General features: G+C 39.8%; 1 protein-coding gene across 6 annotated transcripts in view; it reads left to right on the top strand.

Annotated features, from left to right (window-relative positions):
- The window catches only part of LMBR1 (limb development membrane protein 1), a 145,363-nt gene that overhangs the window by 98,492 nt on the left and 23,146 nt on the right, over positions 1-23,725 (top strand). For all 6 annotated transcript variants that reach the window (XM_088834787.1, XM_055421640.2, XM_055421643.2 and 3 more), the window contains 6 exons: positions 4,428-4,508; positions 6,894-6,970; positions 7,607-7,684; positions 11,849-11,922; positions 12,131-12,221; positions 13,428-13,494. In XM_088834787.1, coding sequence (XP_088690913.1) covers positions 4,428-4,508; positions 6,894-6,970; positions 7,607-7,684; positions 11,849-11,922; positions 12,131-12,221; positions 13,428-13,494 — 468 coding nt within the window. The remainder of the gene's footprint in view (positions 1-4,427; positions 4,509-6,893; positions 6,971-7,606; positions 7,685-11,848; positions 11,923-12,130; positions 12,222-13,427; positions 13,495-23,725) is intronic.

The following is a 23,725-nucleotide window of genomic DNA, read 5'->3' as shown; positions in this document are numbered from 1 at the left end:
AGCTCCATACCAATGGAAGAATGTAGTAATAATCTCAAACTAAATATTTTTAAAACCACCGCAGCACAAACCATGGTTTAGGAGGGGTAGGTGGAAAGCAGTGAGAGAATGGTTTCTAAAAAGCATTGTGAAATTTCACCTTGGTGGGGGATCAGTTACCTAGTAAGGTTTCCCTGTGGGGTTTTCAGTTCAGTAGCTCAGTCGTATCTGACTCTCCGCGACCCCATGAAACACAGCACGCCAGGCCTTGAAACAAATATAAGTCTTAAGTCTGTGTGCTCAGGATGAGAAAGTAACCACTGAAGTGTCAAATTAACATGAGGGAAAAGAATAAACAGAAATTCCAATTGCTGGGGAAAGAAGAAATGATAACCAAACTCAAATAAACAGGAATCACAAAATCACGTGAAAGGAGGGAGGGCATCCGCCTCTGTCACAAGCCAGCTTGTGGGCGGCGGGACTCTGGGCCTGGGTGTCACTGATGCGCTGCTAGAACACCCGCACTGCAGCCCGCTCTGTGTGCAAACTTGCGGTTGCTTGAAACTGTCTCCTTATCATTGAGGTGAGTTTTCAGACAAGCACAGACCTAAAAGAAGGAGAGCTTGAGCAGAGGAGGCCACACAAATGTTTTGAAATTTAGTAGGCCTGAGAGAATTTTAGAAGTGATTCATTCAGTAGGCCCAAGGAAGCTGAATCCCACACCATCTGTCCTTGATTAATACCCCAACCCCTGAAAGTGTCCGAAGTGGCAGCAGCAGACACCTGGCAAAGTGGGGCTGAATGGGACGAATTAAGACGAGGAGGACTGGTGAGAAGCCTGCTCATGAGAGACTTTGATCCGCCGTCTCCCCTCTGTCCAGGGTCTCAGACCACTGCCTCTTCCCCACCCCGGCAGTAGAGGGAGCTATTTCCCAGAGAAAGGAAACCTGTGGCCTGCACATGGCTTGAGGGAGTGGTGGATGGATAAGTGCTTACAGGCTGAATGCCTGGGCCCCCCCCGCTCTCTTCGCTGGGACAGCTGAGCTCTAAAACCCCGAGAAGGAGATCAGAGGAGTCTTCTCTGGGGACTCCATCTGTCCAGGAGAGCTTCCCAGGCTCCTAGCGGTTGGGTGCCTGTGAAGAGCCCGCTGGAGCACCCAACAGGAAGTCTTGTTGCAATTGTAGAGTTTCCAATCAAATTATCATTTTAGCGCTTCCTTCTTAAGTATGAACTGACAACTCAGACTCACCAGACTTAAGAGGAAGACTTCTCCCAGGAAAGTAGGAACCAAAACAAACACAGAGTAAAGGATGCTGAGGGAGAACATAGCTTGCACAGATAAGAATGCAGAAAGGTAAGTCTGTCGTTTGAATTCTGTGAGGGACTGGGACTGCGTCCCTGAGAAAGGCCAGTGTCCCATACAAATGGAAGAGCCAGCGAAAGAAAGGGCGCCTTGAAATTCAGACATGGTAATATGTCTAAAGGATTGGAAGATAAAGAAGACAGGCCAAAATGGGCAAAAATAAGGTGGAGTTAGAATATTAGAGTTCCGGGCATCTGACATCCAACTAATAGGAATTCCCAGTGGGGACAGCAGAGAAAATGAGATGGAGGAGATGACAAAATCAAGCAGATGTCCCAGTCCTAAAGTACAGGGACTCGGGGATAGAAAGTGCTCACCCAGGGCCCAGCCTGGAGCACAAGAGGGACTCCCAACACTTGGACAAGGGCCCACCTGTTCTCTGGGGAAAATGAGAAGCAGTTCCCACTCAGGCCCAGCAGGAAGAAGAGCTTCACACCGCTCAGAGGCGTCACTGGGAGCTGGCAGACGGTGGAGCAACGGCATCACAATTCTGGTGGATAAGTACTTTTGACCTGACTAATAAATAATAATAAATCTGTAAACACTAAAGGGAGAGGTTCCCTAGCGATTTCTTGATTTTCCTGCGTTAACTATTACTTGATGACTACAGAAGATGAGAATTTAAGTCTCTGTAAGTCACACGCGTTGTCATTCCTCGTTTATGTTTTTTAAATAAAAAAGTAATTTATGTTTAACCAAATTTTAATATTGACTTGGATAGTTTCAAAAAAATTACCTCCCATTCATCTTTTATTCTCAAGCTAATGGAGGAAATAAAGACATTTGAGAGGAAAGTTTAGCTTTTAATTAGTGGTAAGTGCATAAAAAGCTAAGCAAATAGAAAAAAAGATTAATTCTGGAAGTAAAAAACAATGTTATGGAAGAAAGGAAAGCTAATGGTAGTATATTCCATGGGTAAGCAGTGGATAAAATTTGTAATGTAATAATGTAGACATTGAATATTGATCTAATCAAAATTATCAATATGATGTCTGAAAGGTGGAGACGAATATAAAGAAAAGCATTAAAGACAGTGGGGGTCATGATGTAATGATAAAAGGTAGGATTTGTGAGCGACATGCTACAGTTTAATAGGAGCCCGAAAATCTTAGCAAATACAAACACGTAATGAAAAAAAAATCTTAAAAATTGAGAGAAAGCTAATCAATCAAAGTACAGTTGTAGTGGGGGATTGTTAGTTTGCTTATTTCAGAATTTAGTAAATAAAATAGAAATGAACTTCCTGAGTGTCTCAGTGAAAAAGGATCTACCTACTAACACAGAGATGTGGGTGCAATACCTGGATTGTGAAGATCCCCTGAAGAAGGAAATGGCAACCTACTCCAGTATTCTTGCAGGGATGATCCCGTGGACAGAGAAGCCTGGCGGACTGCAGTCCATAAGGTTGCAAAGAGTTGGACACGACTAAGCGACTGAGCATACACGCATGGAATTGTACGAAGCATTGGAGAAACAGCAGAAAATATGAATAGGTCATGCATGTTACAGTAGCAATGGGAAAATGTCACTTACCCTTCATCCTGGCGTAACTGCAGGAGTTACAGCATCCACTGCTGGGAAGGCTGGAAAACAGAGATCTTCTTGACTTACGATGGGTTACCTCCTGATAAACCCATTATAAGTTGAAAATACCTAACCTATCAAACACAGATTAGCCTGGCCTACCTAAAATGGGTGCTCAGAGCCTTGTGCTTATAGCACTTATGTTAGCCTGCAGTTGGGCCAGATCATCTGATATCACACATGTATTATGATGAAGTGTTGCTAGAAAATTAAATCATTACAATACTTTATTATAATCACAACATTTGAGGGGGATAGCATATTAAAAAGCAGAGACATTACTTTGCCAACAAAGGTCCGTCTAGTCAAGGCTATGGTTTTTCCAGTGGTCATGTATGGATGTGACAGTTGGACTGTGAAGAAAGCTGAGTGCCGAAGAATTGACGCTTTTGAACTGTGGTGTTAGAGAAGACTCCTGAGAGTCCCTTGGACTGCAAGGAGATCCAACCAGTTCATTCTAAAGGAGATCAATGCTGGGTGTTCATTGGAAGGGCTGATGCTAAATCTGAAACTCCAATACTTTGGCCACCTCATGGGAAGAGTTGACTCACTGGAAAAGACTCTGCTGCTGGGAAGGGTTGGGGGCAGAAGGAGAAGGGGACGGCAGAGAATGAGATGGCTGGATGGCATCACCGACTCGATGGACATGAGTTTGAGTGAACTCTGGGAGTTGGTGATGGACAGGGAGGCCTGGCGTGCTGTGATTCATGGGGTCGCAAAGAGTCGGACACGACTGAGCGACTGAACGGAACTGAACTGAACCTTTAAATATCTTTTAAAACTGTAAATGCTCATATTGTTTGACTCTGCATTCTAAATTTTGAGAATCTGTCCTACAGAAATAATAAAACCAAAATGTGCTTTATGTGCCTAGAAGAATGTTCATAGTGGCAAAAAAATTGAGGAAAACCTGAGTATTCATAAACAGAATAATTCTGGATAAAATTGACATATGTCCATACTCAAATATTTATTTGGCTGTTAAGTTGGGGCTGTTTGTCAGCATGGACATACCATTAACTAGGAAAACAGGTGGTGAAATACTGTCTGATTTTTTTCCCTGTTCTTATAAAATATATAGTGAAGACTGAATATGATGAAATATGTATCAGTGAGTATGCACTTGCAGATGGAGAAAGCGTCACCCAAGCTGCTGGCAAATTGTCCTGTTCGGGAGGTGGGATGATGAAGAGGCGATTTTGATCTTCTTTCACTTTTTATTACAAGCACGTGATACTTTTGTAATTAATAAAAAAATTAATAATAGATCAAATAAGAATTTTAGCAGAGAAGACTTTTTCTAGGAATCATGTAGTGTTTAATCAGCAAGAACTTGGAAGCTTTTCGGGGTACAGAGGTGGATGTATGATTCTGTGAATCATTTGTTTTCATTATCAGTAATCAGGATTGGCAATGTGTTTTTTGTAGTTTCATTAACTATGAAGGCTGCCTGTTCTGGGCTCTGCCATTCCACTTCTAAAATGTGCTTGCTTTCACTAGGACTTTCTTCATCAGTGGAATATAACGTAACAGAATTGGAACAAGAACTTGAAAATGTAAAGATTCTGAAGAAAAAATTAGGTATTGTACATTTTTTTCCTTTTTTCTCAACTTATGTATTGGACATTGTTTCTTATTAAATACTTTATGTAGTCTGTAATGCTTTTAAAAATCATGAAATCTCTGTGTTACAAACTTTCAGTCTGTCCAAAACCATCCGTAAAGAATGTTGTTTAGTTTGGAGGGAAGATGAACGTGGGTTTACTCACTTTTTTCAGTTGCTGTTCTGTATGTGTGCAAATTGAGTGTTCATAGATGCTGCTGCTCAAATATGTCACTCCACTATCTTTTTCATTTGTGTCATTTCTGATAAGTAATCTTCTGTTATTCCTATCTTTCAGTGCCTTGTTGAACCCTGAACCTCAGTTATAGTGTTTTTCAGTTCTAGGATTTCCATTTGGTTATTTTTTCTTGATTCAGATTGTGACATTTTCCGTTTTATTGCATATATTGAACATATCAGTTATGAGTAGTTGCTTTAAAGTTGTTTTCTTTTCTGTCCAGTATCTGGATCTGCTGAAAGTTGTTTTCTTTTCTGTCCGGTGTCAGGATCTGCTGAACATTGTTTTCTTTTGTGTCCAGTGTCGGGATCTGCTGAACGTCGTTTTCTTTTTCGGGATCTCCTGAACGTTGTTTTCTTTTGTGTCCAGTGTCAGGATCTGCTGAACATTATTTTCTTTTGTGTCCAGTGTCAGGATCTGCTGAATGTTGTTTTCTTTTATGTCTGGTGTCGGGATCTGCTGAACGTTGTTTTCTTTTCTGTCCGGTATCGGGATCTGCTAAACGTTGTTTTCTTTTCTGTCCGGTGTCGGGATCTGCTGAATGTTGTTTTCTTTTCTGTCCGGTGTCGGGATCTGCTGAACGTTGTTTTCTTTTCTGTCCGGTATCGGGATCTGCTGAACGTTGTTTTCTTTTCTGTCCGGTGTCGGGATCTGCTGAATGTTGTTTTCTCTCGTGTCCGGTGTCAGGGTCTGCCGACCGTCTGCTTCTGTTGTCTTCTTTTTCTCTGTCCTGCCTCCTGGTAACGTTTTTCACATGGAACTGTAGCAACTCTGCATGGTGCTTTGTTCTTCTTGAGGATTTACTTTCACTTCTGGTTAGAATTAGAGTAGGGACAGTTAGAGTACGGACAGCTCAGTCTAGTCTGTCTGGGCTTAAAGTCAGTTGAGACTGGGCTTTGGTCTTTGTGAGGGCCTGTCTGTGTCCAATTTGGCCTTCCTCCTTGGTATAGCTTTTCCTTGTCAGCTGAAAGCCTGCTTGTTCTGTTGTCGACTCTGACGCCATCTTCTTCGTGCAGTGCAAGCCTGACAGAAGCATTGCTCAGCTTCTCTGCCTCCTTCTGCCCCTTTGGTTCCTCTTTTCAGCCTCTGAGCCACTGATGCCTTGAAGGGGAAAGTAGCTGAGTATTTTTGCTCTTTTCCTTTCCTGTGACCACAGCCTCTCAAATTCTGGCTGCCTTGGTAGCTCCAAGCCCTACTTGGGTCTCACTGGCTCTGTTGAGTGTGCCGGAAGCTTTGCTTCAGCATCGTGTTCTTTTACCCCCAACTTCTGTGTTATTTCCCAGCCTTGTGGGTCTGTTTGGAAAGTGCTGTGCGAGGGAGCATGTGCGCACTGAGGCTCCCGTCAGCTCCCATCAGCATGGTAGTTCTGGTGTCTTCACACACGCTGCCGTTTAAGAAATCAAATGTGACCCAGCGTTTCCAGCTGTGGCATAAGGATTGGGGTGATACAAGGTAGACTTCGTCACTGGAAGTAGAGTTTTGCTTCCGGCCTTTAGAAAACCGGGAGTGTTTATCTTTGGGTGTGGGGTTAGAGGGGATTCTTCCCCATGTTACCTGGTACTCCAGATCTCTGCCAGTGTGTCACACTATCAGTATGTAAATACGTAAATTTAAAAAAATACAGAGATAACTATATTTCAGGAGTAAGCTGTATATCCACAATATATTTCATTAATAATTGAAACGTCTTTGCAGCATTCCCTGGTGGCTCAGACGGTAAAGAATCTGCCTGCCATGAGGGACACCTGGGTTTGATCCCTGGGTTGGGAAGATCCCTCTCAAGAAGGGAACGGTAACCCACTCCAGTATTCTGGCCTGCAGAATTCCATGGACAGAGGAGCCTGGTGGGCTACAGTCCGTGGAGTTGTAAGGAGTCGGACATGACTGAGCAACTTTCACTTCACTTAGCAGTGTTAAGATCTGAGCATCATAGGACTGAGCTGTATTTAATGTCGCAAACTGATTTTGAAATTAGTTTGTGGAGGAAAATTAAAAACAATTTATGACTTTAGAAAAATATTTATGTAAGAATAATACTGGTTGTAGTAGTAGGGAATGAAAATGTAAATCTGGAGAGAATTTTTAGAAATTGCTGAAACATTCATTATATTTTTCCTTCTAATAGAGAGGCGCAAAAAGGCTTCAGCGTGGGAAAGAAACTTGGTGTATCCTGCTGTTATGGTTCTTCTCCTCATTGAGACGGTAAGGATTTATTTGCTGTTAAATAAAGCAAATTATTTTCTGTTTACTTTAGCATTCATGTATGACAATTCCCTTAGCTAAATACTTTCAGGTCAACTGGATTTCTGTCAACAGGCTTAAAATCCATGTATGCTTTTTTTGGGTAAAAACTCAATAGAGCAAGAATTAAAATTAAGGGGAATTTTTTAAAAGTTCTCAAGATTATATGTTTCCTCATAAAAGCAGGAAATTCATTCTTTTGTTTCAACTGAAAATTAAGATGAGACTTGGTGTTGCTGATACCCTGCTCAAGCTCTGTGATAGGTTTGAAAATTATTGCGTTAGTTCTGATAGCATTGTAACCATTTGTTAAGTATGCAGTGGGGGTTTCTAGCTGGAGAAACTGGTTGATAAGTGGGCCTGTGTTGCTGGCTTTTCTCTTAAGCTTTGCGATTACAGTGCTTTGCAGAATGTTTGAGAATTCATTCTGAAATGTCTGTGGCCTCATTGTTTCAGGTTTGTATGTAGAAGTTTGGTCTGTACTGCGTTTCCTCTGTTTTGAAGCATACGTGTGGTTGGTTACTGAGATTTTAATGTATGTATATTGGCAGAGTATCTTTGAAATCCAGAACTGATGGCTTGCTTTTTCTGTTGTAGTCCATTTCTGTCCTCTTGGTGGCTTGTAATATTCTTTGCCTGTTGGTCGATGAAACAGCAATGCCAAAAGGAACAAGGGTAAAGTAAAACACTTAATGTCTTTCTTTTGCAAAAGTATTCTGTGTCTACCCTGAGTGTTTCACATAAGTAGATGAAAGCATTTGCCTATATGTATATATATACTTAAAACTGTATGAACTTCTTTATGCAAGAGCTTTCATAAACAGTGTTTATAAACTATGTTTTTTGTTTCTGATTTCTTATTTTAGATTGGGCCTTGTATCAAGTATCAGAGTTTCCTTTTATACTTTGTATTAGAGTTTATCTTTGAAATTCATATTTGTTTATCTTTGAAATTCATATTTGTGATCCTTGAAGAAAATGTATATTCCGTGAAATAGTGAAATATAAAGAGTTTATATTGAGATGATTGGATGGCATCATCGAGTCTATGGACAAGAGTTTGACTAAGCGCTGGGAGTTGGTGATAGACAGGGAAGCCTAGCATGCTGCAGTCCATGGGGTTGCAAAGAGTCGGACATGTCTGAGTGACTGGACTGAACTAAAAGAGTTTATTAGATGGATTCATTGAGTTTGCAAAAGATCCAAATATGGTTGTGAGGACTCATGCTTCAGAAGAGTTAGACATTGTGTGAACTTGACTCAAACTGTTCAATTGCTGGAGGGAGTCAAATGTACATGTTTTCACAAATTAACTTAATTTTTTCTCTTTTTAAAAAATTAATGATTTTATTAAATTCCAGCAGTTAGTCTGTTTATATATGTTTTCCATATGGAAGGTTCAGTTCAGTTCAGTTCAGTCGCTCAGTCGTGTCCGACTCTTTGTGACCCCATGAATCACAGCACGCCAGGCCTCCCTGTCCATCACCAACTCCCGGAGTTCACTCAAACTCATGTCCATCGAGTCGGTGATGCCATCCAGCCATCTCATTCTCTGTCGTCCCCGTCTCCTCCCGCCCCAAACCTTTCCCAGCATCAGAGTCTTATCAACTCGTCGCATGAGGTGGCCAAAGTATTGGAGTTTCAGCTTTAGCATCAGTCCTTCCAATGAACACCCAGGATTGATCTCCTTTAGAATGGACTGGTTGGATCTCCTTGCAGTCCAAGGGACTCTCAAGAGTCTTCTCCAGCACCACAGTTCAAAAGCATCAATTCTTCGGCGATCAGCTTTCTTCACAGTCCAACTCTCACATCCATACATGACCACTGGAAAAACCATAGCCTTGACTAGATGGACCTTTGTTGGCAAAGTAATGTCTCTGCTTTTTAATATACTATCTAGGTTGGTCATAACTTTCCTTCCAAGGAGCAAGCGTCTTTTAATTTCATGGCTGCAATCACCATCTGCAGTGATTTTGGAGCCCAAAAAAATAAAGTCTGACACTGGCTCCACTGTTTTTCCATCTATTTCCCATGAAGTGATGGGACCAGATGCCATGATCTTTGTTTTCTGAATGTTGAGCTTCAAGCCAACCTTTTCACTCTCCTCTTTCACTTTCATCAAGAGGCTTTTGAGTTCCTCTTCACTTTCTGCCGTAAGGGTGGTGTCATCTGCATATCTGAGGTTATTGTTATTTCTCCCAGCAATCTTGATTCCAGCTTGTGCTTCTTCCAGCCCAGCGTTCCTCATGATGTACTCTGCATCATGAGGAAGTTAAGTAAGCAAGGTGACAATATACAGCCTTGACGTACTCCTTTTCCTATTTGGAACCAGTCTGTTGTTCCATGTCCAGTTCTAACTGTTGCTTCCTGACCTGCATACAGGTTTCTCAAGAGGCAGATCAGGTGGTCTGGTATTCCCATCTCTTTCAGAATTTTCCACAGTTTATTGTGATCCACACAGTCAATATGGAAGGTAGTTTCTAGTTTCCAGTAAATACTCATGTAAGCCTTTCTTTTTCTAGGTGTGTTTATAAACCTTTGCATACTTAAAGTAGCCTTTACGTTTTGACATTTTATTACCCTTTTTGAAGTTAGCACCTTTGCCATTTCCCCATAGAAATGACTTCACAACTTTTCCAGACTTTTCATTCTTTGGGGGGGAAAAATATTTCCTTAACCCTTTCTAGGATCTTCTGCCTGGTCTAAGAATTACATTGAAGTGAGACGGATTAACAGAAGAAAACTATTTAATTATGTGTATAAGGAAGCGCTGTAAGAATGATGAGACCCCAGGACAAGTTGGGCAACTGAGGCTTATATTCCATCTTAGAGAAGAAGAGGGCAGGGGCTTGGGAGTTTGAGGGGAATGAAGGCAGTTCTCCTGGAGGTGGAAAGGCAGCTGTTTGGTAAACAGTTGGGACCCAGAACAGACTTTGGTCTCCTGGTCCTGCCAGGTCCCTGGGACCACACTCAGCCCTGACCCTGGAGGGCTTGGTGACGGCGCTCCTCGTGGACCAGGGCCTCTGTCCACACTCTTTCAGGCAGTTAAGGGGTGAGGTGGAGGCGAGCTAAAGTGGAAGGCTGGCTGTCTTCTCTTTCTTAAAAACAATCAGCCTGAAATAACCCTCATGCCAGAGAGATGCCTTTTGGGGTAGCAGACTCTGCTTCCCTACACGCCGCTTCTCTCTGCACCACATGATCCACTTTTTGTCTCATAGAAGAAAGCCAGTATTTATCTTAATTCCTTTCCTTCAGTCCAAGATAAAAAACCGTGTTCTTTCAGAAGCGAATTCTTTGGGCAGTATTTTCAGTTTAACTCCCTGCCCCCAGCCCCTTCAGCTCCTGGTCACCTCTTACTGCTGGAGCCCCCCAGCTTGCTTCAGGCTCCTGATCCCACTAACCGACAGCAACAGGGAGCAGCCCGCTTCCACCCACAGCCTCGTCCTCGTCACTGTTGAGTCACAGGTCCGGTGATTGAGCAGGGAGTCCCCTACCGTGTTGACCTCTGTCTGCATTTTAAACCAGGTTCATGTAAGGCCCAAGCCCCACGATACACTTTTGTGCCATTCCCTTCGTGCATGGTAGACAGGGACGTACACATGGTAGGCTCTGTTTATGATTGTGTAATAAAATCAGAGCATCTTAATCCTGCCTGTAGGCCTTCTCTTGAGACAGAGAATGTTTCCAAGGTGTTTTCCACCTGAGTCAGTAAGATTTCTATTAGCATTATTTATTTTTTTTCAAGAGATTGACAAAGTTGACAAATTCTTTGTCCCTTACCTTATTTATATATGAAATTTCAATGAGTATTCTAACTTCTGTATGCCTAAATTAGATTGTATAAATAACATGTATAATATTATTTATTGTTTTTATTTTTTCATTAGGCTGACTTTATATTCCTAATTATCCTGCTATATGTTACATGTCATTGAAGCTGATACCAGAATAGTAGTTTGTATTCAAAGAGTTGCTTTAATTAGTAAGCTTAGAAAAAATTGTTCCTACTTCAGTAAGAAATGATTTTTTTCCTTTCTGGCCTTATTAATAAATAGTACTTTTCTTGCTTGTTTTGTTAAGTTCCAGATAAAGGTAGGATTTGAGAATAGATATAATGTTTAGGAAAAAATGTGCAGCATTGCATTTGAAAAATCTTTGTTAATTAAATCCTTGAATTCCTTAGGGAAGTGAAACTTTCAAGAGCAGTAACAGGATACGTGCATTCACTATCTTCCTTTGCTTAGCTTACTTCTGACATACTTTAATTGTATACTTTTTATATGTTGCCTCAGGGTTCAGACAATTACATGTTCTATTCTTACTGTACTATTATATTTAAAGATTTTTTTCCCAAGACTATTTAGGATTTAGCAATAAACCGAGATAAAGAATCTACCTGCCAATGCAGGAGACTCAGGAAATGCAGGTTGAATCCGTGGTTCAGCAGAATCCCCTGGAGGAGGACATGGCAGTCCACTCCAATATTCTCATCTAGGAAATTCCACGGGGTCACAAAGAGCTGGACACAACTAAACATGCGCGCACACACACACACATGCGTGCACACACACACATAATCATGTCATTTTGATAAGTGACTTAAATTTTATTGGAGATGAAACAGAAATGTTTGAGCTTGTTAAAAGTGTTAACATGTGGTTGGTTTAGTTGGTGAATTCAGTCTCATGCCATGTTTTATTTTCCTTTGAAAGTCTAGATGTTATTTCAGGGTATTAAACATTTCTAATTTAAACTGTCCTGTGTTTATGAAGCAACAGTTTTAGGGAAACCAAATGTGATAGTGTCACTGAATTCTGAAAAGTGTTTTTTCCCCCCCAGGGGCCTGGAATAGGAAATGCTTCTCTTTCTGCTTTTGGTTTTGTGGGAGCTGCACTCGAAATCATTTTGATTTTGTATCCTTTCTTTAACTGAAGTTCTGTCTGTTAACAAGTTTTCTGTCTCGTTTTCTGGGACAGTGGTAATTTACTAAGACACTTTCCTGGAAGAAAAACAAGTCAGTCTTCCTCAAGCACTCCAAGTGGCATTTTGTTTTGTTTTCCTTTGGGCCTATTGAGAACTCAAGGAAACATTCCTTGGAGAGTTTTTCCTTGATTCTCACAGCTACCTTATGGTGTCCTCTGTCGTCGGTTTCTACAGCCTCCGGTGTTTTGGAAATTTTATTCCCAGGAAGGGTGACACAGCGATGACAAAGGTAAGGCACTTCTAAGCCTTAGGTGGCTGTGCCCCTTGCCTTCCAAGACAGACAGGCTGCTTTATTCAGTGGTCGCCCTGAGTGCTTCATCTGAGGTTCTAGGTGTTTGTTTGTAAGCTGCGTAAACACACACTGGAAGATTTTCAAAATGCTGAATGAGTGGGAAAAGGATGTGCTCTGTTTAATTTGGATGGTGTCCATTCACTTGTAAATGCGGAGAACCGCAGAGCTTGTTAACCAGCTATAGAAGGCTCCTGAAAGGACCCTTTTTTTCCTGCAAAGAAAACGTATTGCTAATGAGTAACTTTGATTGTACTGACTGTACTTCAGGGAGCTTGTTTGAAATCTGAAGAACTTAGTTGCTACAAGTAGTAGAGACAAAGTATTTCAAATTTGAATAATTAAAGCAAGACGGAAGAGTTCCATTCAGAAACATTTTGTAGTCTGAGGCTAATTTGACTTTCTACAATTATGTCATTGGCTTCTGAGTAACAAAGGCTGTTATCTTATATAGAGACTGCATTTGTAAAATATTCCCACAGGCTGACAATGAAGAATCATAGGAGCGGCTGGCTTCTTTTCTTTTTATCAGATTTTCCTTATTTTCAGCATATTCTAAAGGGGAGGTATTATTTTTACATATCTTTACCTGTCTATTGAAAATGTTATAATTTCTTGAGGTATTTAGTATAAGTAAACATAAGTACTAACCTGTGCTTTTGGCATCTTTTATTTATATGAAAGAATAAGCATAAGATATATTGAAATAGAATTGCTAGAATTTAGGTGTTTTAGATTTCTAGTTGTTTGGCTTTAAATCTTAGTTTACATTAGAAGTAGATATTATATATCTTGAGCAGTAGTCTTGGCTTTAAAAAACAGAATCATAAGTATTAAAGTATTAATTCTTTTTTACCTGTTAGTTGAATCTTTTTGAAATCAGCAGCCTCTGTCAGTAATGTAAAATGCAATTTTCTCTTTGTGTCAGGTACTGTAAATACCTTCTAGAACTTACCAGTAGAACTTTAAATGTTTGTAGAAAAACTTTCTGGTTCTCTTTATTTTCTGTATTGAATAGTATCATTAAGAAGTTAGCAAAGTACCATAGGTAACTAGAATGTACAGTAACTTGCCAGTATGTGAGTGGATTTTACTTAAGCGTGTACTGTGTAGCTGCCCAATATTCTTCCTGATTTCTTGAAACAGATCATTGGGAATTGTGTGTCAATCTTGGTTTTGAGCTCCGCGCTGCCTGTGATGTCAAGAACACTGGGTAAGTTTAAATGAGAAATTTTCACGTAAAGTCTGTACCTTTTAAAGTGTCTTTTCTAAACTTCCTAAACTTCTATCTAAACTTTTCCCAGAAGATCACTCTTTGAAATATATTATTTCCTCCCACGTTATTTTATACCTTTGCTTCTATAATTTATTTGTATATAGGACTGTACCAAAACAAGCACTTTTATCAAATAAAGACCATTGGTTTTTTCAAATGCTTAGAAATATTCCTTTCCAAACAGTGGTCTTTATTTTTTTTCACTGACTGGTTAAGCTTTTGAGTCCTCTAGTGAGGAAACTGTTAAGATTTTGTTTTTGTTTTAAATAAAACAATGTTTAATGTCTAGAAAATATTAAACTATTTTTTTCCTACATGAAATGTTTTTAAAAACATATAATTTAGTATGTGGTTTAAAAAATTGATAGTCTGTAAAACGTACTTTAAACTGCTTTTATGTCCAGGGCATAGACTTGAAAGCAGTGAGATCTTTGAGAGCGTTGACATACCCACACTGACTTAAAGGGTATTCTTTAGCTCCTTCGTTTTTTACTTGCCTGTCATTCATATAGTTTTCTTAATTTTTCTATGTACAAGAATATTTTGGTCATCTTTTAAAAGTAAAACACTTCCACTTTGTCGTTGAAACAGTTGAATAAATCTTCATTTGATGTTCTTATCTTTTGTAAAACACTGTAGCAGACTGTATACTCAGTTATTGGCCAAATATTATTTCAGACAAAAGTTTCCACTAGGCAGGTCTGTTCCCTTTTCTAGTCTTAGATTTTAACTTGAGTGTTCACAAATTATTTTTAAAAATCCCATTATTCAACCTTAACTAGCTTATGACAGAAATTGCAAGTAACTTTGAATTGCTTTTGTTTTAGCTCTTATGTTGCCTCCATTATTTATTTAAGACTCATAGCTCTCAGGGTTGCAGGCTGAGCCAAGAAAGTATAAGCATCATAGTGATCTTCATAATTCTCACAGAGAATTCCATATTTTAGTAAAAAGTGAAATCTAAGTGTAAATGTAAAAGGGACCGCCTTTCCACAGACTAACACACAGCTCGTTTACTTAAGAGGTCTTATTTCCTTTGTGTTTGCGTTATAGGACTTGTTATTGTCTTGACATCTGCTTATGGTGTGCTAATCTTGAAAATGCAAAAAAATACATTTTTGTAACTTGATTTTTAGCTGTTGTCATTTGTGTTATGGCAGTCCAACAATTTCTGTGATATAGCCAACCTACCATTTTATCATGTATGAAATTCACTGTGCACTGTTATTTAAGATAATTGTTAATAGTAACATATACTGATTTTATGGAAGAAAATTACATGCTGAGTACCATTTTAATACAAAGAAAACAAATTAATGGCAAAATGTGCTTTTTGAAGATCAACGCATTAAATTCCTGAGTAGTTTGCCATAGAGATAAATAAAAAGAAGAAAAAGAAAGATGGGACAATTAAAATGCAGCTAACAAACGCCTGGCCCCAGCTGTCCAAACAGGATTAATGGAGTGTATTAGGGTACAGTGAGTCATGTGGCGCTTTGCAAAATATCAACACACACTGCAGTACATGTTATGCCCAGTGGCACTGAATAGATGAAAAGAAATAAATACGCTAAACAGATTCATAGAGGCTTTTCACAGTATTAAAAAAGCACATTTCTAGACTAAAAGAAAAAGCTTTATTTTAGTATTATGGGAAATGCAAACTAGAGAGTTACTTTGTCATTCCTCTATTAACCCTTTAGAATTGAGTCTTTGATTTTAAGAAGATAAAATATAGAGAATTGTCATGAATATTATCCTCGTGTATAACGGGATTTTGATTTACTAGCTGAAAAGCTTATAGGACTAGAATAGAGGACGTATTTAACAACCAAATTCCAAGCTGTGACGGTTTTCGCTCTTTCTCATTGCCTCTCACAAGGGAGGCCTGACCTTGGGGTGTATGGCCTGACCTTGGGGGGCTCTCATTTGCTTCTGTGAGCTCAGCCGCATCCTCAGTTAAATAAGAAACCAAGGAACAAGGGAGATTATCATTTACCTGTATAAGTGCAGTTTTTCTCTTATTTTAATCATTTTTAGTTAATGATAACTGTAATTGTAAATTAGAAATATTTTGAGTCCTGTATAAATAGTTCATTTGATGATATTTTTGCTTCAAAAATGAAAATATGTTTTAAAAAGTATAACTTTCCAGTTGCTATTGCTGCATCGTAAGTGTTAAATGCTTTAGAGTTGAATGCCTGGCATGATATGACAGACTTATTACAGAGTTCCTCTGAAATAGCTTCTTATGTTTAAATAGAGAAGATTTTGTACTAATTTTAAAAATTGCCAGAGTAGATTTTAGAAGCATATCACTTAACCACAAAGCATTAGGTTGTGAGGAGCATTTTGGCCAGGTATTCTTAGCCAAATGAAATTAATAGAATAGTATTTTGTCCATGGGAAACATGAAGCATCTGTGCTTGAGGTTTTTTGTTTGAACTCTTTGAAACCTTTAGAGCGATGCCGTGCCGGGGATGTGACTCTTAACGTGTTGTTTTGCTGCCTATACCTAGTGTGCAGTTTTTGAAGAAGCCAGCGTTTCTGAGGCTATGATGTCCATATTTTCAGTAATCAGTTTACTCTTTGATGTAATGAACTCTCAAGATGATTAGAGGAGATGCTTGACTAACAAAGTGAAAATAGAAGAGGGTCAAATCTAATAAATCACCTGTGGATGGCCAGAGTTTTCTATAATATCGTTTAAAGGCAGCAGTGAATTTGAGAATAAATTTTGTGAGATTGCAGACTTGTTCTTTGTTATTCTTAATCAAGAAACAATTGAGGGATTGTCATTTTTTACCTTATTCTTTATTTGGAATCTCTTAACAGGAAAAGTTTTCTCAGATACAACCAATAGACTTTGAAATACTGTTACTAATTTCTGTTATGAAATTATTTTTATAGTTATAGTTTCATCTCAAAATTCTTTCTGTAAATTTTAAGTTATTCAAAGCCCAAGCACAGATATATGTATTTTTAAATTTATATGGATGCTTACTCTATTAAAACAGAAAAACCCGACTTATTCTTCCAAGTCAGCTGGAATCTGTTTTTGGTATTTCCATGTATTTCTCATCTGGGTCCCCTCTAGCCCATCATCTTGTAGGAGATGAAGTGGATTATACTCTTTTGTTCTTTGATGGAGGGAGCATGTTTAGACACTGGTCCTTCCCGGGAGAGGTCTTTATTTGGGTTTTTGAATGTACTACTAATCTTTACCCCAAGCTTTCCCTCTCCAGCATGAATCAGAAACGATCCTTTGACGTGACAAATGAGAACTCAAAAGTATAAACCATGGTATATATTCCTAATTATGACTTTCATATAAAAGTAACTCTTAAGCCCTGTATTGAAAATTTCTTAACAAAAAATTGTGTATGATTTAATTATATTCTGTTATATCGAAGAAAGTAATAAATGAGTAGTATGACTAACTTTTGATTGATTACTAATGGTCTTATAACTGAACAGTAAATTTGTATATCTAGTTAGGATTTTTAATAGTAAAGACAGAGCATTCTGTGTCAGATGTCTGAAGGAATTCAGAGGGTCACTACTGCTCACTCCCTCAGCATTCTCATTCCCAGTGTCCATGTGTTGTGTCCTTCTGATGCTGTTCTTGTTTCAGAGTCCCTCCTGCCTGAGAGAAGGTTATATTGGCCACACATTCGAGAGAATTTAGCCAGCTATCGACATACATTTAAATCCCTTGAATTTTAATTTGATATAAAATATTTTTTCATATGAAGATAATTTCAGTTAGGATTATTCAGTTGGAAGATGTAAGATGTAGTTTTTAAATGTAAACTACAGTAAGGTTATAATTTGCACTGAGAACCAAGATCCTCCCAACCTGGCTGAGAATACTTAAGAGCACCCTGTCCATGCCAACTCTGAGACCAGGAGGTTCTATTTTAAAGTTAGTTTTTAATAAGTATGTCCATGAGCAAATTCCACTTATAAAGGATAGTAAAACTTAGAGCTCAGGCATGAATTCCTTGTGACCACCACTTTTAATCCCAGTCCCCTCTTCAGAGTTTCCAAGAACCAGTTTAATGTGTATAGTTATTTAAAACCTTTTTCTGGGTACACATACATAGACACAGCACTCTGTAGAAAATTTAAGACTCTTATTTGGGTATTACTTTGTGTGACTCCTAACTTCAGTGTCCACCCAGTAGGACTTAGAAGAGGAAAAGATTTCAAACTCATTTCTTGTACCAGAATTCGGGCAGCTGAAAATGAATTTCAAACCAGAACACTCACCTCTCTCTGCTTAGGCCGCCTGTGGCCTCCAAGTCACCCGGCCGTGCGGGCGCTGCCGCTGTCCTAGTTGCTCTGTGCACTCGCTCCCTGTGACCCCTCTTCTCAGGCCTCCTCCCTCTTCATTTCTGGACGCCACTCTCTTCTTCTGCGGCCGCTCTTCAGCTGTCTTTCTTATTGCTCGTCAGCTTCACCCCCACACTTGTCCCCAGATCCACTCGTCTAACCCGCCGCCCATCCCTGAGCTCAGAGCAGGTGACCCAGCTCTGTCCTCCACGTGGCGTCCCTCAGCCTCTCCCGTGGGTCATTGCCACGGCAGGATCCATACATGCATGTGTGTGAGTATCTGCTCTCCCAATTCCTGCCCTCACGCCCTCCTGCTCTTTCTCTCCATCCCTTGTCCTTCCCTTTTAGTCCTCAGGCACTTTGTATGTAGTACACCACACCCGAGAGTTGGGAGTACTTAGATGCCTCTGCCATCTTGTACCAACACCTAACAGCACTGCCTGTTTTCATCTTGTTAATCTCTCTCACATCAGGGCTTCCCCGGTGGTCCAGTGGGTAAGACTGCGCTTCCATTCAGGGGGCATGGGTTTGATCCCTGGTCAGGGAGCTAAGATCCCACATGTCACACAGCATGACCAGAGAAAAAAATTTTCTCACATTCACTCTACCTTTCCATTTCCTTTATTAAAAGAAAAGTGAAAGGAATCAGACTTGTTTATCAAGTAATCAGAGAGTTGAGTATCTGATTTTATTTTAATATTTCGTTGTGAAGGATTGTTCATGAGCTGGGTTTTAAACACATGTTCTTTTCTTTGAGGAGAGTAGAGTGAGAAGTGAGACCAGAGCAAAAGCACCGGTTTAGTCACTCAGTCGTGTCTGACTCTCTGTGACCCCCATGGACTGTAGCCGATTGGGCTCCTCTGTCTGTGGGGTTCTCCAGGCAAGAATACTGGACTGGGTTGCTATTTTCTTCTCCAAAGGGTCTTCCCAACCCAGGGATTAAACCCACGTCTGCTGCATTGCAAGCAGATTCCTTACAACTGAGCCACCTGGGAAGCCCTCAAAGCACCAGGGAAGTGTTTAACTTTTCAGATGAGGACATGAGAGCTTCTCTGGAGGCCCCCCCCATCTCGGGGGATTTTCTCGAGGAAGAGAGCGAGTGGGTGTCTATTGGAGATCCTAAACTTTCACTTGTTTTAAAATTAGCACTTTAGGTTTGTTCTTGGACTATGATTATAGTTCCCTTTCATAGACGGCAGCCCAACATGCTCCCCCGTCCCTGGGATTCTCCAGGCAAGAACACTGGAGTGGGTTGCCATTTCCTTCTCCAATGCATGAAAGTGAAAAGTGAAAGTGAAGTCGCTCAGTCGTGTCCAACTCTTAGCGACCCCACGGACTGCAGCCCACCAGGCTCCTCCGTCCATGGGATTTTCCAGGCAAGAGTACTGGAGTAGGGTGCCATTGCCTTCTCTGTCATTTAACTTTAGCTTGTATTAAAATTCATATACATTGGTTCATCTGGACTACTAAGTTAAATTGCCTTCACATTAGGACAAAATGTATTTGTACCATATAAATAGTCCTGACTAAAATTGATGTAATGTTTACAGACACACTTTCCCACCTCCAAGCCCACATTGGCTCACATTGTTCTCACAACCCTCGCTCAAGCTTTGCTGTACCTCTCCAAGCCTTCTCATTCTGTGAAGACAGGTCAGATCCTCTGTCACGTGTGAAAGGTGGATCGGATTCTTGTTTCAGCCTTGTGTTACTCTTGTTTTACCAAAATTAAACCGAGAAAAAGGAATGAAGCATTGGACACATGCTCCAGTGTGTTTGAACCTAGAAAGCACTGTGCAGAGTGAAATAAGCCAGGCTCAAAAGACCACATAGTCTGTGGCTCCACTCACACGGGGTATCCAGAACAGGAAAACCCATACAGATGGAAGGCGGGTTAGCGGTGGCCAGGGGTGAGGGGGCAGTGGGGAGGGCTGGGGTAGTGATAGAAATGTTTTGCAGTTGGATCGAGATGGTGGCTAATACTTGTTCTGTTTACCACTGGCTTGACTTGTAATCTAATCCCAGGGTACATTTTTTCTTAAATTTCTGTGTTGACTTTTGGCATAGCTGACGTACAGTGCTCGTCTCAGGTGTGCAGCTCAGTGGTTTGATGCTTATGTGCATTATGCTTTGATCCCCATGATAAGCTTAGGGTGAGCGTCCGTCATACAGAGTTATCACAGTGTTCCCGACCGTATTCTCTGTGCTGTACATGAAGCCCCTGTGGCTTACTTATCTAATAGCCAGAGGTTTGTGCCTCTTACTCCCCTTTGCCTCTTTCACCCGCCCCCCACTGGTCTCCCTTCAACCTATGTGTCCTCTGTATCTGTGAGTCTGTTTTCATTTTGGTGTGATTTTTAGCTTCCACATATAAGTAGGATCCTGTTGTGTTTGTGTTTCTCTCTGGCTTGTTTCATGATACCTCTCCATCCATCCCTGTGTTGCAGATGGCAAGCTTTCAGGGTTTTTTATGGCTGATTAGTATTGCATTGTATGCATATAGTTGTATATATATATTGTATGTACTGTGTGTCCTTTATCCAGTCATCGGTCAGTGGACACTGAGGTTGCTTCCATATCTTGGCTGTTGTAGACAATGCTGCAGTGAACGTCGAGGTGCGTGTATATTTTGAATTAGTATTTTGCTACTCTAGCCTTCTTTTTATTTCTGTTGGCGTGAAATATTGTTTTCCATCTCTTTTCTTTCAGTCTGTATGTGCCTTTAGATCTGAAGTAAGACTCTAGTAAGGAGCATATATATGGGTCTTGTGTTTTTTCTTCTTTTAGCCACTGTATGTCTTTTGATTAGCGCATTTAGTTCATTTATATGTTTTAAAATAATTATTTATGGATGCTTATTGATTACCAGCTTGTTAATTGTTTTTCAGGTTTTTGGGTAGTTCTTTGTTTCTTCTTTTCTTTTTCTCCATTGAGACTTGATGACTTTATTTAGTGTTATATTTGTATTTCCTTCTGTTTAGTTTTTGTGTATTTTGACTGTTTTTATATTTGAGGGTACTGTGCTATTCATGCATAACAGCCTTCTCTGTATAGAGCAGTCCATTTTAAGTTGATGGTTGCATCAATTTGAGCAGTTTGTGAAAGCACTGCCTTTCACCCTCCCCTTCCTCACACTTTATGTTTTTGGCATCACATTTTATATCTTTATTTTGTGTGTCACTTGACTGTTTGTTTTAGATACGGGTGATTTTTACTGCTTTTGTTTTTTAACCTTTGTACCAGTTTTACTGGGGCTTCCCAGGTGGCTCAGTGGTAATGAATCTGCCTGCAGTGCAGGAGACGCAGGAAATGTGGGTTCGACCCCTGGGTTGGGAAGACCTCCTGGAGGAGGAAATGGCGACCTGTTCTAGTATTCTTGCCTGGAAGATTCCGTGCGTGGAGGAGTCTGGTGGGCTGCAGTCCATGGGGTTGCACAGAGTCAGAGGTGACTGAGCCCACTAGCTTTATAGGTCACAGAGCTGTTACCTTTATGTTTGCCTTCACCAGTGAGATTTTTTTTCTTTTATAATTTTCTTGTTTCTAGTTATGGCTTTTTCTTTTCCCTGTAATGAAGTCCCTTGTTAAGCCAGTTTAGTGGTGATGAACCAACTTTCTTAGCTTTTGCTTATCTGGGAAATTATTCCTTCTTCAATTCTAATAATCTTGCTGGTTAGAGTATTCTCGGTTTTAAGTCTTTTCCCTTCAGTATTTTCAATACATTATACCAGTCTCTTCTGGCCTGTAAAGGTCATCCCGAAAAGCCAACTGAACTGTGGGGGTTCCCTTGAATGTAATTAGTTGTCGTTCTCTTGCTGCTTTTAAGAGTCTTTCTTTAATGTTTGACATTTTCATTGTAATGTGACTTGGTTTGGGTCTCTTTGGGTTCACCTTATTTGGGAGCACATCCTCCACCCCTCTTCCCCCACCAAAGTTTACTCACGCTCTAATGGATAGTTCAGCACCCCTCTTTCTTGTGCAATGAAAATGTGTTCCTGCTCCCCGTGCTTCGCAGATTTCTTCCATTATATTAGTCTCCAGTCTCTGTGAGGTGGCACAGGATGACTTTCAGCCAGCCCCACCTGCATGTCCCACTTCATTGCTTGCACCCCCCGGTTCAGGTTGTAACAGGGGTGCTCTTCAGATGTGTTGGAATAGAAATCAAATACAACTCTGTCCATTATGTCTTTGAATATGTTACTTTGTCTGTGGTGAATAATTTCATCACCACCTATTCCCTAGCATAACCTCACATGTCATTCGAGAGTCATCTCAGCCATTAACTCCACAGATAAAGTTTTCCTTGAATTTCTCCCCCTTTCAGCTCCCTCCTGCATACTCCCATATATTTTTCTCAGCACTCTGTGTAAGTGTGTCACTTATCACATTGTATTCTAACTGCCCATGTTTTGCTCCACAAAACTGTGGTCTCCTTAAGGAAAGTAGTGGTCAGGTGTATCCAGTGTCTGCATGTAGCATTTAGGACATGTGTGTGCAATGAGGAACTCATATGCTTTTCAATTTTCCATTTTACTTAACTGTACAGAGACTTTTAGTTGTGCTGAAAGTATTTCATTCATGAAGGGAGTAAGTGTCATACATACTTACTTGTAACTCTTATAGTACTGTGTAGGGTTAGGAATATGATAGGAACTCAAAAATACTGTAAAATGTAACTCACACCACAACAGCAAGTACAGAAATAAAGAATTTCTAATTAAATCTATTTGGCACAGCCATGCACTAATATATCCATGCATAGTATGGTGTATATAGTGTGAAGCCTGTTAAAAACATTTTAACAGCTTTATTGAAATAGATGAAAATGACATCGTAAACTGTACTCATTTAAAGTGTGTAATTTGATAAGTTTTGACTTAACATGTATAACTGTGAATCTGCTACTGCAATCAAAATAGTGAGCAAGCCTGTCACCCTCAGATGTTACCTTTCGGCCCTGTATAGTTCTTCCCTCATAGTTTACCCCACCTCCCCGTCCCCCAGTGTCCCCGGGTAACCACTGACCTTTCTGTAACAATAAAAGTAGTTCACATTTCCTAGAGTTTTTTGTAAGTAAAATCACTTACTATGAACTGTTTTTGTTTCTTTAACTCATTGTATTTAAGATTAATCCATGTTGTATGTGTCAACAGTTTATTTTCTATTATTGCATTGTTTGTATATATATCACAATTTGTTTTTCTCTTCTCCCATTGAAGGACATTTGAGTTGTTTACAGCTTCTAGCTACTATTATAAATGAAGCTGCCATGGACATTCACATCTAAGTCTCTGTATGAATTTAGACTTTCATTTCTCTTGGGTAGTAACTATTAATTGAAATGGAATGCCTGGGTGTATACTTCAGTTTTAAAGGAATGGCCAGGCTTTCAAAGTGCTCATGCCATTTTATGTCTCCATCGTAAGTGCGTGAAAGCTCTGATTCCTCTACGTCTTCACCAATACTTGGTATAGTCAGTTTAATGTCAGCCCTTATAATAGGTGTATCGTGAACTTAACTTGAATTTCCCAGATGACTAATGTGCTCATTTGTCATCTGTATATTTTCTTTGATGAAATATTTATTCAGATCTTTGGCTCATTTTAAAAATTAGAGTGATTTTCATATTGTTGAGTTTTTGTGCTATTTACATATTCTGGATAAAGGTTCTTTATCAAGATATGTGATTTGAAAATATTTCCCCCATTCAGTGGCTTGTCTTTTTATTCTTTTACCAGTGTTTTAGAAAGAAAGTACAGACATTCTTAATTTGATGAAATCAGATTTACCAAATTTTCTTTTATGGATTGTTCTTTTGGTGTCATATATACTAAGT

This window comes from Moschus berezovskii, chromosome 3 (genome assembly GCF_049115385.1).
Source record: "Moschus berezovskii isolate FMDL1 chromosome 3, NW_MosBer_1.0, whole genome shotgun sequence".
NCBI lineage: Eukaryota > Metazoa > Chordata > Mammalia > Artiodactyla > Moschidae > Moschus > Moschus berezovskii.
Note: the sequence above shows the minus strand (reverse complement) of the source record. Positions and strands in the feature narration are given on the sequence as shown.